The sequence below is a fragment of the Sceloporus occidentalis genome, unplaced genomic scaffold, assembly GCF_023333645.1.
Source record: "Sceloporus occidentalis isolate IW3139 unplaced genomic scaffold, rSceOcc1.0.p SCAF_282, whole genome shotgun sequence".
Lineage (NCBI taxonomy): Eukaryota > Metazoa > Chordata > Lepidosauria > Squamata > Phrynosomatidae > Sceloporus > Sceloporus occidentalis.
In genome coordinates, this window is record NW_028317262.1 from 107,027 (window position 1) to 123,362 (window position 16,336).

General features: G+C 43.1%; 1 protein-coding gene across 1 annotated transcript; it reads left to right on the forward strand.

Annotated features, from left to right (window-relative positions):
• The first annotated feature begins 12,845 nt into the window (after positions 1 to 12,845).
• Positions 12,846 to 14,546, forward strand: LOC149275508 (uncharacterized). The gene has a single exon (XM_089504625.1). It carries the CDS (start codon positions 12,846 to 12,848, stop codon positions 14,544 to 14,546), a length of 1,701 nt encoding a protein of 566 aa, XP_089360751.1.
• The last annotated feature ends 1,790 nt before the right edge of the window (positions 14,547 to 16,336 follow it).

The window sequence follows — 16,336 nt, forward strand, 5'->3', positions numbered from 1 at the left end:
TAATAAAAAAACATCTGTTTTTCAATGAGTGAAATAAGTATAAATAGCAGCAAGTCATGCAAAAATAAAAAAAAAATAAAAAAAAATAAAAAGCCAAAAACAAAATCAAAAATAAAGGCCCCACACAAAACCATCTCCTTCCATCAACAGGAGTCTGTAAAACACACTGTAATTCCTGCCCATACATTAGGAGTATCTATAGGTCCCTGGCATGGATTTCCACCCAATAATTGCAATCATATTTAAAAAAATGATTTCAAATATGTGTCATATATGTCTACTTGATGCATAATTATTATATATTGATTTATATAGCGCCTCCATATTCCATAGCGCTGTATGATGGGTGGACAGGACAAAACAGGTATGGAATATAATGTGATAACATAATACACTATTTAATAGATAAATATATAGCCACATGTGATACAATGCATATATATATTATATTATATATATATAATGCAGTATAACGTAATAAAATAATACAAAGTTCTATAATTATGTAAATTAAAAAAAATTATAAATAGTAATAATATAATACAATGTAATATTATGATCTAAAATGAAATAATGTATAGAATATAATGCAGTATAATATAAAGTAAGAATATAACACAATGTGATATAAAAATCTAAATGAATTAATATAAAATTAATATAAATAACGTAAGTTAATATGATCTAAAAAAATGTACTATAATGGAGGATAATATAAAATAATAATATAATACAATGTAATATCAAAATATAAATTCAATAATTAATTAATATAAATAGCATAAGTTAATGCAGTGATATAAGGTAATATAATACAATGTAATATAACAATACGAATTCAAATAATGTATACAATTTAATTCAGTGCAATATACAGTCATATAATACAATGTAATATAACAATTGAAAATGAAATGATGTATATAATATAATGCATTATAATATAAAGTAATAATATAATACAATGTGATATAAAAATACAAATGAAGGAATTAATATATAATTAATATAAATCATTGGTTTCATGCAGTGTAATATAAGGTAATATAAGACAATGTAATATCACAAGATGACTTCAAATAATGAATATAATTTAATGTAGTGCAATATAAAGTCGTCTTATAATAAAATGTAATATAACAATTTAAAATTGAATCATGTATATAATATAATGCAGTGTAATACCAGGTAATAATATAATACTATGCAATATAAAATATAAATGAAGTAATTAATATATAATTAATATAAATCAGTTAACATAATGCAGTGTGATATAAGGTAGTACAATGATATGAATTCAAATCATGTATATAATATAATGCAATGTAATATAAAGTCATCATATAATACAATGTAATATAACGTATGTAATATCACTTTACGCATTTGTATTTGTATTGTATATATTATTTATGTGTTCTTTTATATGGGTTTTTTTTTATGTATATGCATAGAATGAATGTATCCTAAAAAAATACACAACTGTATCGTATTCGCTGTAACTCTTTGTATGGAACATTTAGTGAGAGTTACCCCTCCCGGGGCATGGAAGGGTCTCCCAGTTCCCAGAGCTTCCAGTTACATTGCATCCATCACTCACCCAGTATAGTCCAGAAAGCCAGCAGCTGGATGACGGAGTTCATTCTGCTGGCTCCTTACCCTGCCTTATCCCATCGACTCCCCCAGCACTGACTATATCAAGGGCTCATTAGCATATATACATATTCTAATGAGAAGGAGGCTCTGATTGGACGGAGGCTGAGTCACACACTTACTTGTCTGTGATTCATTCATTTCAGGAAATGAGAGATTCAGGGAGATCACCGCATGCGCCTGCTTTGTGCTACAAAAGCATATTATTAGAAACATTGCACTTTTTTTTACGCTATTTATGGCCGAATTGGTTAAATTGTGGAAAGCTACCTTTTCTAGTAAAAACCACCCTATTCCAGTAATGTAGTAAGGCAGTAAATGGATTTTCGGTGGAAGACGTTGGAACGGAGCCCACATGAAGTCCGTGAAGAGGCTTCTGAGGGCTGAGGTCCATCGTTGTCAACGATAGCTGAGATAGTGGTAGATAGGTGGAGCAGTCTCCCAGCAGATGTGGCAGAACGTAATACAGAGAGGGAATTTGCAAGGCTCCTGAATCTAAGACGAGACCGAGGACTGATTAAGGTTTGAGGCTTTACATCAGGAGAAACGGCAACTAGACGAGGCCGATTGGGTCTGGTCTGCCGGCGGGTTCTAGGTTTCTACCTGCGCGGCTCTCAGTAGTTGCCCTTTTATAGGTATAATGAACTATATGTATCAAAATGCCCCATCCTTCCTGGTACATACATGAGTAGCAACAAGTCCAGCAGGACCTGGGTAGGAGCCTCAGAAGCTTCATGTTGGGTTTGTTAAGCTATTGACGGGTTGCCGCTCAGTCATTCGGGGTATTAAGTTACCCCTCTCTATAAACAGTTGGTGTTACTCCCACCGTAATAGGGTTTTCTGCCTCGATAGTAACTTGAAGGCAACTATAGCCATGCTGGTCCAAGAGAAGATGGAGTCCTTTTACTGGCCAACAAAGAAGAAGATCACATAAGCTTCTGGGACCTCAGAGGTCTCTTCTTCAGATGTTTTGGAAAGGAACAGAACCCCCAAAGAGGGTGATATCGACCCATAGAAACGTGGACAATCTCTCTCTTGCCCCACCATGTGGCGTCCATTCTTAGGGAACATAGGAAGCTTGTAGATCAACAGGTAGCCGTCCAGGCATCAGACAACTACAATTCCCATGATCCTCAGACCCGCAGACCGATTTTAGTCGCCTCCTCTGAACTCTCTCCAGAACTGTCTCTACTACTCTAGGTGAGGCACAGACCCGCCACATGTTGCACTGTCCTCAGCAGCATCTCTTTGTACATTTAATGAGTTAATATTTACATTATTCTGAGTGGGGGGTGAATAAGTGGAACAGCCTCTCAGCAGAAGTGGTAGAGGCTAATACAGCGAGGGGATAGAGACATCTGAAAGACCAGACTGAGGACTGAAAAACAGGGGACTAGGGGGCCGATCTGCCGGCAAGTTAACATCGTGCATGTCCCTTTAATTATCATTCGTCTTGCAAGCAGGGAAGATGGGGAGGAATAAAGAGGAGGTAATGAACAGAAAGTCTTAATACAATTAACTTTGCTCATGAAAACTACAGTGAGTCACCACCCCGGGGGGCTGTTCTGCTAATTCATTTGCCTCCCAATCTCATTAGAAAGGCAGTTTGTTTCACGTCACTAACTGCATTAAAGTCCGGGGCAGCTGGATCTGTCTACACGTCACATATGCAGCACACACGCCACGGCACATGGGGCGTCAGACATACCCCGACAATCGCCCAGTGTCTCCAAGTCCTAAAAAAACAATCTTGGTTAAAAACAAATAAAAAAAAAAAGTTAAAATCTCCAAGTTTTGGATAAAGTGCTATTCTGGAGCACCGGAGCTATCACCTGGTGTGTGTGTGTGTGTGTGGGGGGGGTATTTCATTGGCTGCCACGGTTATTGCACAACATTTACTAAATAATATATTTTATTTAATATTTAGAACGCCCTATCTGTATTCTGATTTTTTTTTTAATTTTTTTATTTTATTTTTAGTTTTTTATTATAAATATCTAAGGGTGTTAATAAGAAAATGGAATATAAATAGTATTTTTAAAACAATTGGGTTAAAATAATAATAATTATATTTTATTTCCCTACGGCCGCCAGTTGAGCGATGGGGGAGGAGGGGTGGCGGACAAAGCATTAGAGTATATAATATAAAGGAGGGGTGCTTATATTGCTGTTGGGTTATCGGGGTCCCAGCATGTGTTAGATGAGTGATTTCTTCCCTTATTTCCTCAAACCGCGGCCTGGGGGCTACATTTGGCCCGGGACACAGATAGAGTCTGTACGGATGAACGACCCCCCCCACCGCTCCCTCCTGATAACAAATCTGTTATTGACATTCGACTCCCGAACACTTTGATCTCATTTACGCTGAATGAAGCCAAATGCCATCTTGACTCAATCGGTGTGAGTCGGCCACAGGCCCTCCATTGTTCCCTGCAGTGTCACTTAGATTGTAGAAAGACTCAATTACCAAACTGTTTTCATGGCTTATCCTGGGGTTACAAGATAACCTACTCACGACACCTCCTTAACTCCTCTAAACAATTACCTGGAGAGGTTTAGGAGGTGTCCGGAGAGATGGAGCAGAAAAAAAATATATATAAACTACTGGGAATTTCCAAATTCTTTGCTGAGATTGTAGTAGATAAGTGGAAGAGTCTCCCGGTGGAAGTGGTAGAGGGTTACCCAGTGAGGGAATTTAAACATGCAAGGGATAGGCATATGGGAAAGAATCTGAGATTGGGCTGAGGTGGCCCCTCCGGACTATACGCTCTCTAGCACTAGCGACCTGTGGCCAGTTGGAAACTGTCCATTTTTACTCCAAAAAGTTCTCAAAAATTCATTTTTTATATCCAGTTCCATCAAAAAATAGCAATTAATGATAAAAATCCCACTTTTTTGTATTTTAAGCACCAAAACATGGCAACATTTTAAAAAACAAGCTTCCGAAAAGTTACGGAAATTATGGTGGATCTGCAGTAGAGCATCTCTGAAAACGGTATCCAATGGCAGGGCGCGGCGCCCCGCTTATCGCGGTTCAGTCAGGTACACGGAAAGGAAATGAAGTTTCCGTGGCAGCCCGATAATCATGCGCGGAAATTTGTGATAATTTGAACGTCATGGTGCAGCTGGAGCGCTGAAAGAGAAGAGAAACTGGGGTTATTTTATCTAGAAGTCGATCTCTCTCAGAGGGTATCGGTTTTCCTACTCCCACTCCAAATGGGTTAGGCCTTCCTGGACAGCTTATGTTCATGTGGTTGTCAGTGGGTTCAATATGGCTCAACATTTTCAAATCATCCGAGGAGGGGAAGGCCGATCTTCTCAATAGAATGTGGTCCACCACAGAAAAATGCTACATATTTTTCCACCCAGACCCATGGACCAGGTGATGTTCCCCAAGGTTCGATCTTCTGAATAGTATGTGGTCCACCACAAGTCAAGATGTTAGACAACATTTTTCTCGACCCAGAACCATGAACCTGGAGATGTGCCCCAGGACCAATCTTCTGAATAGTACGCGGTCCAACACAGTAGAATGTTGGACAACATTATTCTCGACCCAGACCCATGGACCTGGAGATGTGCCCCAGGACCAATCTTCTGAATAGTACGCGGTCCAACACAGTAGAATGTTGGACAACATTATTCTCGACCCAGACCCATGGACCTGGAGATGTGCCCCAGGACCAATCTTCTGAATAGTACGCGGTCCAACACAGTAGAATGTTGGACAACATTATTCTCGACCCAGACCCATGGACCTGGAAATGTGGCCCAAGGTTCAATCTTCATTATAGTACATGGTCCATCACACTAAAATGTTGGACATTATTCAAGACTCAGACCCATAGACCAGGAGATGTGACCCCAAGGTTCGATCTTCTGAATAGTATGTGGTCCACCACAGTAAATGTTGGACAAGATTATTCTCGACCCAGACCCTCAGACCAGGTGATGTTCCCCAGGTATGATCTTCTGAATAGTATAAAGTCCACCACACTAAAATGTGGGGCAACATTATTCTTGATCTAGACCCATGTGCAATGAGATGTGCCCCCAGGTGCAATTGTCTAAGTAATACGTGGTCTGCCACGTTGAACAATAATCTTGACTTAGACTCGTGTACCAGGAGATGTGACCCCCCCAGAACCAATCTTCTGAATACTGCAGTAAAATGTTAGTTAACATTATTCTTGACCCATACCAAGACTTGGAGATGTGCCTATAAGTCTAATCTTCTGAATAGTCCATGGTCCACCCCAATAAAATGTTGGAGAACGTTATGCTTGAACCAGGATATGGGCAACAGTAACGATGTGTATCTTTCATGTTATTTGCAACAAAAAACCCTTTTCAATAGATTTGTTGACATTTTCTGTCATTTCATGCAGTGTCGCCTCGTTATAAGTGACAATTGCTTTCCGTAGAGAATTCTCCACATTGTCATCCGCTCCTCAACACAGAGGAGTTCATCATTTCACAGGAAACCATTCATTATGCTGAGGAGGTGTTACTGTTGCTAGTTTTACATTTATATCAGACAGTGAGAACTAATTTATAAAGAAATGGTGATTTGCACCAAAAATATGTAAAAAAAAAAAAAAAAATACAAAGAATTTTTGATTTTTTTTTGCCTTCTAGATACTTTTTTTAGTTATTAGCGGTTTTTGCCATATCTTCAACTCAGGGCCATCCCTGATGAGGTCAAAAGCCCAGAATGACTTGACTTTTGTGCCACCTCCCCCAGCGAGGTAACCGCCATGGGCCAATGAGAATGCAAGAGCTCTGCTTTTTCTCGTGGAGATGCATCTGGGACTGGTGGGAGCACAGGGCCCGGCCCCCCGTCTTGCCCTATATAAAGGATACCCCTGGTTGCCCCGTAAGACTAATTTTGGTCAAAACATCTTCTTTTCTCGTTAAAAAAAGGAGAAGCTGGTAAAATGGTAACATCACTGAAAATACAGGGTTGCGGTGGTTGCCGTCCTTGCTGTCATATTGCATTTTTTTTTTGTGGTCCTTCAACCATTTAGGTGACCATACAAAAAAAAAAAAAAGATATTAAAACATTAAAAGGATTAAAACTTGATTTACAAAAAGGTATTCTGGAGTCTGGGGTCAACCGGAGGTGTTAAAGTAATCGCTGTAAACAAAAAACAGGAATTATAGCATTAAGATACTTCTTTTGTCACCCAACAAAAAATGTGGAGTGAGTCCGCGCAAAAATAACAAACCAAAGGAAACCCAAAATAAAGATTAGTCAATTGGAGGTCAGTTTGGGTTTTTTTTAATGTCTGTTTCCACCACAAATACAGAATAAACACCACGTGGATCTAGAAGAGGATGTGCGGATTGATCTCCTGGATTTAGTCCTTCTCCATTACATCTTGTCAACTGATACCTCCAGAAGCTTGTCACTCAGCCGAGACCGGCCTAGATCATTAAGAGGCAGCTTGACCAAGTCGCCAAGTGGGAGAACTTCTGTCTTTCAGAAGAAGCAGGGGAGGGTTATGGCCTCCTGTCTTCACCTGTTACCTTCAGATGGTTTATGGTTGCGATGGTGACCCGTGACCCAGCTTCTAAAAAACCCTACTGTTTTTAGTATGTTAAGGCAGAACATACATCACCACCAGCCGATAGATGGCTTTAAGCTTCTGGCTTAGTATGGTCGACAATGGTCACCACCAGTAAAAGGTCAGGTCCATCAAGTAGCTCCAACGTCGACGTTACATCAACGGGTATCCCTCAGGGCAGGTCCTTCATATCTAATACCAAGAACATCCAAAATGAAGTAGGTATCTGGGCCCGTCAGATGTACCCATAGGCTGGATACCTCTGGATCGGGCAGGTGGAATGTACATTTTCCGCGGCACCCTCTTATTGCTGGAGTGTCGCCCCCAAAATGGTGACAATGATACTTGGCTGTGCCTACAATCCCACCCGGGTGTGCGAAGCGAGGCATAAATGAAAAGCCTTAAGCGTACATTCTGAGCTGTTTATTTATGTGAATGATATATATTTTTGCCTTTTTAGGTAATAAGAGCAGTATTTGTCTGCCTTTTTCCTTTTGGATTTTTTTGGGAGGATTTTGACGTGTTTTGGAATGTCTTGTTGATCAGATGCTTGTTTTTTTGTACTACGTCTCCATCTGCTGGCGGTATATTTCTATATTTTTGTTTTTAGAGTTTATTAAAACACTAGCTCTGTCTTAAAAGGGATCTCTTGCCATTTCTTCATTACTAATATTAGATCATATATACATTTTCTTTTTTTACCCCATTGTAGTTTTTGCCCCATAATATAATGTTTTCGGGTAACTGCATATCAGCCATTTGTAGCGAGAGTTCTCGCTCTGTTATCCCCGATCTACTAAACACCCGATTCCGTATCACACTGCCTGTGGGGGACAATAGAATGGCTCAGTCTGAATCAGTCTGACTCTTTGACTAATGAAAGTCTATAAAGGAACGGACTTCATTAGCATCGCCATAAAGCATCAGCTCAATGTGGTGTTTGAGCCGGGAAAGTCACCCAAAATATCACATGACCGACAGCGACGGCGGCTCCAGGTCTGCAGATAAAGGGAGTTTATTGGAAAAACATAACATGTCGACCTACATTACTGTCTACAGTGCTGGGGGGTTATATTACTGTATACAGCGCTGGGGGGTTATATTACTGTATACAGCGCTGGGGGTTATATTACTGTATACAGCGCTGGGGGGTTATATTACTGTATACAGCGCTGGGGGGTTATATTACTGTATACAGCGCTGGGGGTTATATTACTGTATACAGCGCTGGGGGGTTATATTACTGTATACAGCGCTGGGGGGTTATATTACTGTATACAGCGCTGGGGGGTTATATTACTGTATACAGCGCTGGGGGGCTATATTACTGTATACAGCGCTGGGGGGTTATATTACTGTATACAGCGCTGGGGGTTATATTACTGTCTACAGCGCTGGGGGGTTATATTACTGTATACAGCGCTGGGGGGTTATATTACTGTATACAGCGCTGGGGGGTTATATTACTGTATACAGCGCTGGGGGGGTTATATTACTGTGTACAGCGCTGGGGGGTTATATTACTGTGTACAGCGCTGGGGGGTTATATTACTGTGTACAGCGCTGGGGGGGGTATATTACTGTATACAGTGCTGGGGGGTTATATTACTGTATACAGCGCTGGGGGGTTATATTACTGTATACAGCGCTGGGGGTTATATTACTGTATACAGCGCTGGGGGGTTATATTACTGTATACAGCGCTGGGGGGTTATATTACTGTGTACAGCGCTGGGGGGGGTATATTACTGTATACAGCGCTGGAGGGTTATGAAAGGAAACCACATGTGAACTCAGACCCCAGACTATATGTGGATGTAATTCAGACATGTTCCTGGGCATTTATTGAAGAATAACTGACAATGCGGGAGGGGGGGGCTTCCTTGAATTTCTTACTTTATTTTGGTAACGAAAGCTCCGTGTTTCTTCCTGATCAGTACAATAAATCCCCCCCAAAAATCACACGTCTGACGGTTTGGGTTAAAAAAATAGTTTTCGCGTATTGAGCGACACGCAGGGGATGGAATTCCGAACAATCACAGTAACGGAATTCCCACCATCAGACTAATTAACACGTGCGTGACGATATCACCGGGGTGTTAACGCGGCTGTTTGCGGGTTTAAAGAGCGTTATTCAGAGGATATTGTGTACCCCGCTGTGCAGACGGGGCTTTGATTTTTGTTACCCCCCCATTCAGACGCAGACAGGGCTTTTAATACATAAACATAAGCAACACCTGGATGAATTTGCAAGTGCCCCCCTACATAAACAGTACATCTAGACATACTTTATGCCTATTCCATGCATGTTTAAATTCCCTCACTGTATTAGCCTCTACCACCTCTGCTGGGAGGCTGTTCTACCCTCTCAGTAAAGTAAAACCTCCTTCCATTCCATCTCTGGCCCCCTCTTCTATCATTTCTCCTCCTTGGAAATAAACTGGCTGTAGACCTGTCCATCTAGCGGGTTTTACCATATCCCGTGGACGTATTTTTGACGAATAGCGACCACACTCAGGAAAAACAAAATGTGTTTATCGGTGCAAAGTGCGGGATGAAAATCAAGGACTACCTCCAGAAATTTCAAGGGAATGCTGGCGCTATATAAACCAATAAATAATAATAATAAAAGGAACTGGAGACCCTAGCGCCACCTAGTGGTCAGATGTTAGTACTACGTAGGGCACGTTGGAGATAGGACATCTTGTCGAATGTCGATCATGCTGCCATCTAGAGGCTACATGTATGTACTACAGTCTGCATCCTTCGCCTATTGCCCCAGATGTACGCTCCCTGAAAGGCTCCTTCTCTGACATATTGGGGCTAAAGGTGGGGCGTATCTGCTGGCCCAGCAGGACCGGTCAAAAATTATTTAAAAAGGGCCGGTCTGACCAGCCACATGCGCAGGCAGGAGCACAGGGGGGGTCATGTAACGCGATATGTGAGCAGCTGTAAAGAAGGGCTTTGGGTAAGGATGTCAGGTGGAAAGTAGGAAATGGAAGGGGGTGGTAAGTGATAGGAGTGAGGTGTGATTGGAGTGATGTGAATGATATTTGATTGATAGGTGTAATTGGAGTGAGTTGTGAAGCCAGCGAGGGGAATGATGTGTGAATGATAGGTCTGATAGGAGTGATGTGTGAATGATAGGTGTGATGAGAGTGAGAGGAATGGTGTGTGATGGGAGCGAGTTATGATTGGAGTAATGGCAATGGTGTGTGATAGGTGTGAGCCGATGTGTGTGTGATAGGTGTGATGGGAGTGAGTTGTGAAGGCAGTGAGGGGAATGATGTGTGATTGATAGGTCTGATGGGAGTGATGTGTGAATGATAGGTGTGATGAGAGTGAGAGGAATGGTGTGTGATGAAAGCATGTTATGATTGGAGCAATGGCAATGGCGTGTGATAGGTGTGAGCTGATGTGTGTGTGTGATAGGTGTGATGGGAGTGACGTAAATGATGTTTGATTGATAGGTGTGATGGGAGTGAGTTGTGATGGCAGCGAGGGGAATGATGTGTGATTGATAGGTCTGATGGGAGTGATGTGTGAATGATAGGTGTGATGAGAGTGAGAGGAATGGTGTGTGATGAAAGCATGTTATGATTGGAGCAATGGCGTGTGACAGGTATGAGCTGATGTGTGTGTGTGATAGGTGTGATGGGAGTGACGTAAACGATGTTTGATTGATAGGTGTAATGGGAGTGAGTTGTGATGGCAGTGAGGGGAATGATGTGTGATTGATAGGTCTGATGGGAGTGATGTGTGAATGATAGGTGTGATGAGAGTGAGAGGAATGGTGTGTGATGAAAGCATGTTATGATTGGAGCAATGGCAATGGCGTGTGATAGGTGTGAGCTGATGTGTGTGTGTGATAGGTGTGATGGGAGTGACGTAAATGATGTTTGATTGATAGGTGTAATGGGAGTGAGTTGTGATGGCAGTGAGGGTAAAGATGTGAGATTGATAGGGCTGATGGGAGTGATGTGTGAACGATAATACATCACATTATGAACCCCAATAATCAGCCTCCTAGGGGGCAACTTATCAAAGAAAAAGAACAAAAAGATCAAAATACTGCGGCGTCATTGGCAGGGAGATTATAAGGACTGCTAGGGGTTTTTCAGGAGTGCATATATTACCCTTCTCAGTACTAGGGGTAATAAGGGGATTTTTGCTGGGTATCACAGGTCCTAACGCCCTAAAAGCCATAGCATACATGCCAAGTACCCCTGTTTGGTGGGGCCAGTCCCTCTCTCCCCCTCTGATGCCCCCCTTTTCTAGGAAGTCCGATGTTGCTGGCTTTATAAATTAAACCCATTATTCTTCTTCCAAATGCCCCAGTCACGCCCCTAACCACACCCTCTAAAACAAAAATGCCCCTCTTGGTGACATGTTGGGAGGGGGTGATAATATCGTCTGGCCATTTAATGACAGCCCCTTGGGACTGGCTGCCCTAGGGTAAAATAAATACCCCCGTGTTCAGCCCCTGCTCTGATGGTCGGGGTATATGGGCAGTTAATGGCAGTTCCGGAAACCCAAAGGACTCAAAGCCCACCGCAAACATGACACTCTCGGCAACACTTCCAACCTGGTCTCCTTGGTGACGCCAACTTCCGGCTGCCGGTGACGCTACATCTCCCATGATGCCGCGCGGTGGTCACGGACCCTGCTGCTGCAGTCCTTCCGTATGGACGTCACCGCGCAGCCGTTTCCATGGCAAAAAAAGGAAGCCGCGCTAGTGGAAAGAGAAAGCAACGCCTCAATGGAGTGGGCGGATCCGACTGACGTCACTAAGTGGGCCGATGCGCTGAAAAGAGTCGGTAGTTGTGAAGGGGCCCCAGGTGGGGCAATTATTATAAGTGAAGCAAAAGGTGAGCTCTGTGGGGAGAGAGCCTCGGCTGGGGGTATTATTATATTATAATAAGTGGAGCAGAGGGTGAGCTCGGGGGCAGGGAGCTTGGGGTGGAGGAATTATCTTATTATAGTAAGTGAAGCCTGGGGTGAGAGAGCTAGCTGGTGGGGGTATTAATGGAGTCATTATAATAAGTGGAGCATATGGTCCAGTTTCCTTATGATGGGGGGCATTGAGCCTCAGCTTGGGGTATTAATAGTATTATACTATCCCTCACTCTCAGCTAGCGGGGTAACACACGTGCTATATGCCCATCTAGAGCTTTCTTCACCAGGAAGTCGTTCCCTGGTATCTCTTTAACCCTCAGCCCCCCCCCCCCCAGATCTTGGTTCTGGGCTCCCTTTTTGGTTTATGATGTTTCTCGCAGGGCTGTAGTCCCCAGAGCGGATCTAATAACATCCGAGGGTTATTAGAATAGCACTCGCCAAACGCTTTACTCGTTATCATCGGGAGAAAAACGGGGATCCCGCTACCCGTTTTGCTCCCGATGATAACGAGTAAAGCGTTTGGCGAGTGCTATTCTAATAACCCTCGGATGTAGCCTGCCTTCCAATTTTTTTTACTTGACCAAACCTTTAAGGCTTCAACCATCTAACATGTGTCTTTTGCCCTGTAGGTGTTGGTCTCCAGGAATATGGCGGACCTCTTTTGGGTCTCCACCAGCATTGTGAGCCCAGGGTAATAAAGCTAGTCTGGAAGTAGATCACCTCGTTATGAGGAGGAAAGGTCTGCCTGTGGGATACGTGGCAGGAGAACATGCCTCATGTGGTGAAGAAACCGTCGGTGTTTGTCCCTTCACAGATCGTGTTGAGGTGGACTCAGAACCATGCGCGGACGCTGAAATGCAGGCCGCCACAGAGCATACAAGGACGTTTATAGACATGAAACGGGAAACTAGTGAAGAAGACTCTAAAACAGATCCATCATCAGGACGTCTTTCATTTCATGCTAAGGAGGAATCTTCTCCATATCGGGAGGCAGATGTCTCTGACGGCGTTACAGAACACCTGCACACTAATGAGAAATTAAATATCAGTCACGCGTGTACAACAGCTGCTATCTCTGTGGAACACGCCAATATTTACCCTAAGGGGGAAGATGTACATGAAAAGGAAACTCGCAGTGATGGCCAAGTACATGCCTTTAATGAACAAACACACTCAACGTGGGCTTCCACCGGTGAGCAACCCAACAAGACCAGTCTGACGCAGGACCTCTGTAACCATAAACCATCTCACCAGAGAGTATCCGATACCTCCTCTCCACGTGAGGAGCGTTCTCACCATGTTCAACATCAGAACCTTCATCTGGATAGTACCGACCAATCAGATCGCAGAGACGAGGAGGGCAGTGCGGTAGAGAAGCCGCCATTTACGTGTTCTGGGTGCGGGAAGTCGTATAAAAATAAATCTCAGTTTAATCTGCACCAGCGAATACACGTTGGCGATAAACCGTTCTCGTGCTCCGATTGCGGGAAATGTTTCGCCCGGAAGTCGGAGCTTGCCTCGCATCAGAGGACTCACACGGGGGAGAAGCCCTTTCCGTGCTCTGTGTGCGGGAAGCGATTTGGTACGGTCTCGAGTGTAATTGCACATAGCAGGATTCACACGGGCGAAAGGCCGTACGCCTGCTCCACGTGTGGGAAACGCTTCACCACCCGGTCCGGCGAGAAAGCGCATCAGAAGGTCCACACGGGAGAGAAGCCGTTTGAATGTTCAGACTGCGGGAAACGTTACGCCAATCGGGGATTGCTTATGGTACACCAAAGAACTCACACCGGAGAGACGCCGTACTCCTGCGCCATGTGCGGCAAGCGCTTCACCAACTTGTCGAGTGTTGCAGCTCATCGGAAGGTCCACTCGGGAGAGAAGCCATTCTCGTGCACTGATTGCGGGAAGTCCTTTGCTATCAAAGGACATCTCTATACTCACCAAAGGGTCCACACCGGCCAAAAGCCATTTTCATGTTCCGAGTGCGGTAAATGTTTTGCTCATGCGTCGGGCCTTACTGTCCATCGAAAGTCTCACGTAGGAGAGCAGCCCTTCCCATGCCCCGAATGTGGGAAATGTTTTCACAGCAACTCGAATCTTCTTCGTCACCAGAGAATACACACGGGGGAGAAGCCGTACTCTTGCTCCGAATGCGCAAAGTCTTTTAACTGTAAGAGCAGTCTGGTTACCCATCAGCGGATCCACACGGGGGAGAAACCCTTCTCGTGTCCCGAGTGCGGGAAACGGTTTACGGATCAGTCCGGCCTCGTCGCGCATCAGAGGATTCACACCGGGGAGAAACCTTTCTCTTGTGCTGCATGCGGAAAGCGGTTTAGAAACCCTTCGGGTCTCCTTGCGCATCATAAAATCCATGCGAGAGACGAAGCAATTAATGATCGCCTGACAAGTAACATAGAAACATAGAAAGTGACGGCAGATAAGAACCAGTCGGCCCATCCAGTCTGCCCAACCTCTGAGTTCTTTCCTTTAGTACCGGCCCTTATCCTATATCTAGCTTGGCCTTATGCCTATCCCATGCTTGCTTAAATGCCTTTACTGTATTAACATCTACCACTTGACCAGGCGCCTGCCCGCCATTTGAATTCTAGGCTAGCAGAACTGGAACTTTGGTCATTTTATGGCAGTTCTTTTCCCGATGGCTTCTAATCTTTGCTTAACCCAACGAGGAAAGAGTTTTATAAAGGTGCAATCTAGGTTCTCGTCAATCTTTTTTGACTGAATCTCATGCTATTAACATTTTCTGAGAAACCTATTGGATGTGTCTTAGTGTATTGTATTATAGAATGATTATAAGTGCGAGTATCGTGCTAGAGTAGAGATATATATGGTGTTGGAGTATGTGTGTCTTAGTTTATGGTGTTAGAATGAGTGTGTGTGTTAGAATGGAGACTAGTGGGGGGGCGATAAAGAAATGCTCCCATGCGCCAGTAACCCTAAACTCACCTCTTAGTGGTATTACACAATTACACATGGAGTTATGTTGGGTACTTTGTACTGTACCTTAGAGGGATCTCAGTCCAGGGGGATATCGGTTAGATTCATAAAGTATGACAAGGGGAGCAGTCCATTCTGTTTCCTGTATTCAGAAACATTCCTATAATTTCTAAAATCATTCCTAAAAATAAACATAAGAATTACCTTTTAATTAAGATGATACATTTTTTTATATATATATATATTTTTTAATAGCAGTGGCAGTTTTCAGCAACGACACCTATTCTTTGGTAAAAAAACCCAAAAAACTGGGTTTGTTTTATGATTGGCGTGGAAATGGCTGCATGAGAAGTGGTGCCTTTTGTGAAATAGCCTAAACATGTAAACATGATGTGCATATAATATTTTACTGTAAGTGATCCCCGGCATCTGAGATGTTTCCCCAACTCCTGATAAGTTGTCTATTTATAATGGATAAAACTGTGAAAATGTGTTTTATTTTTCTAAATTATGATGTATTTATATTGATATGGTTTAAAAGATATTTAGTTTTATGAGAAAGGTGAAAATCACTGCTGGACAAAGGCATGGTGAAATTTAAGGAGTAAAAAAGTTTGGTCCTTATGCAGCTCTAATAAAGTCCAGCAGTGTGGTTTCAGCCCGAACTTTCCTTCTGATTAGTCGACTTTGCCAATTAGGAAGGCTCTAGTCGTCACCGATTGGTTTCCTCTTTATTGTCCCGTTGGGACATAGAGTTCTTTAACTATATAAGAAGCCAGTTTGTCAGAGGAGCCTCTAGTTATGGTGTTTTATTAGTTTTTCTTTCTGTGATTTGACATCGCTTTTTGCTTTGCGTCCATCTTGCTCCCCTGGTTTGATGACCAGGTATTCGCTGTTCCTGCCTAACCTCGGCTCAGCTTTTTTTTTGTCTTTGTGTCAATCTCCTACTGTAACAATTGATGTTCCTACACTACAGCCCATCTTTAGCCTTATGTCACCCCAAAACAGCTGAGCGAGGCTTCTAATAACATATGAGCCTCTTCAAAAGAAGTAGGGGCCCTGCACCCAGCAACATTACGATACATACTCCAGGTAGTGCTACCTGGAACAACTGGAAGCCCCCCAGCTAGTGTATCATTGTTCCTCTGGGCACTGACGGGACCATCTGAGGGAACTGGACTCTATTGGGAGGGGGGTTGTACGGGGGATTATAAAAATGAGTTCTGTAGGTAGTGTAGCTGGAGATTACTTATTCCGTG

Excerpts from the sequence above, each read along its gene's own strand:
- LOC149275508 (XM_089504625.1), top strand. The coding sequence starts at position 12,846 with ATGAGGAGGAAAGGTCTGCCTGTGGGATACGTGGCAGGAGAACATGCC.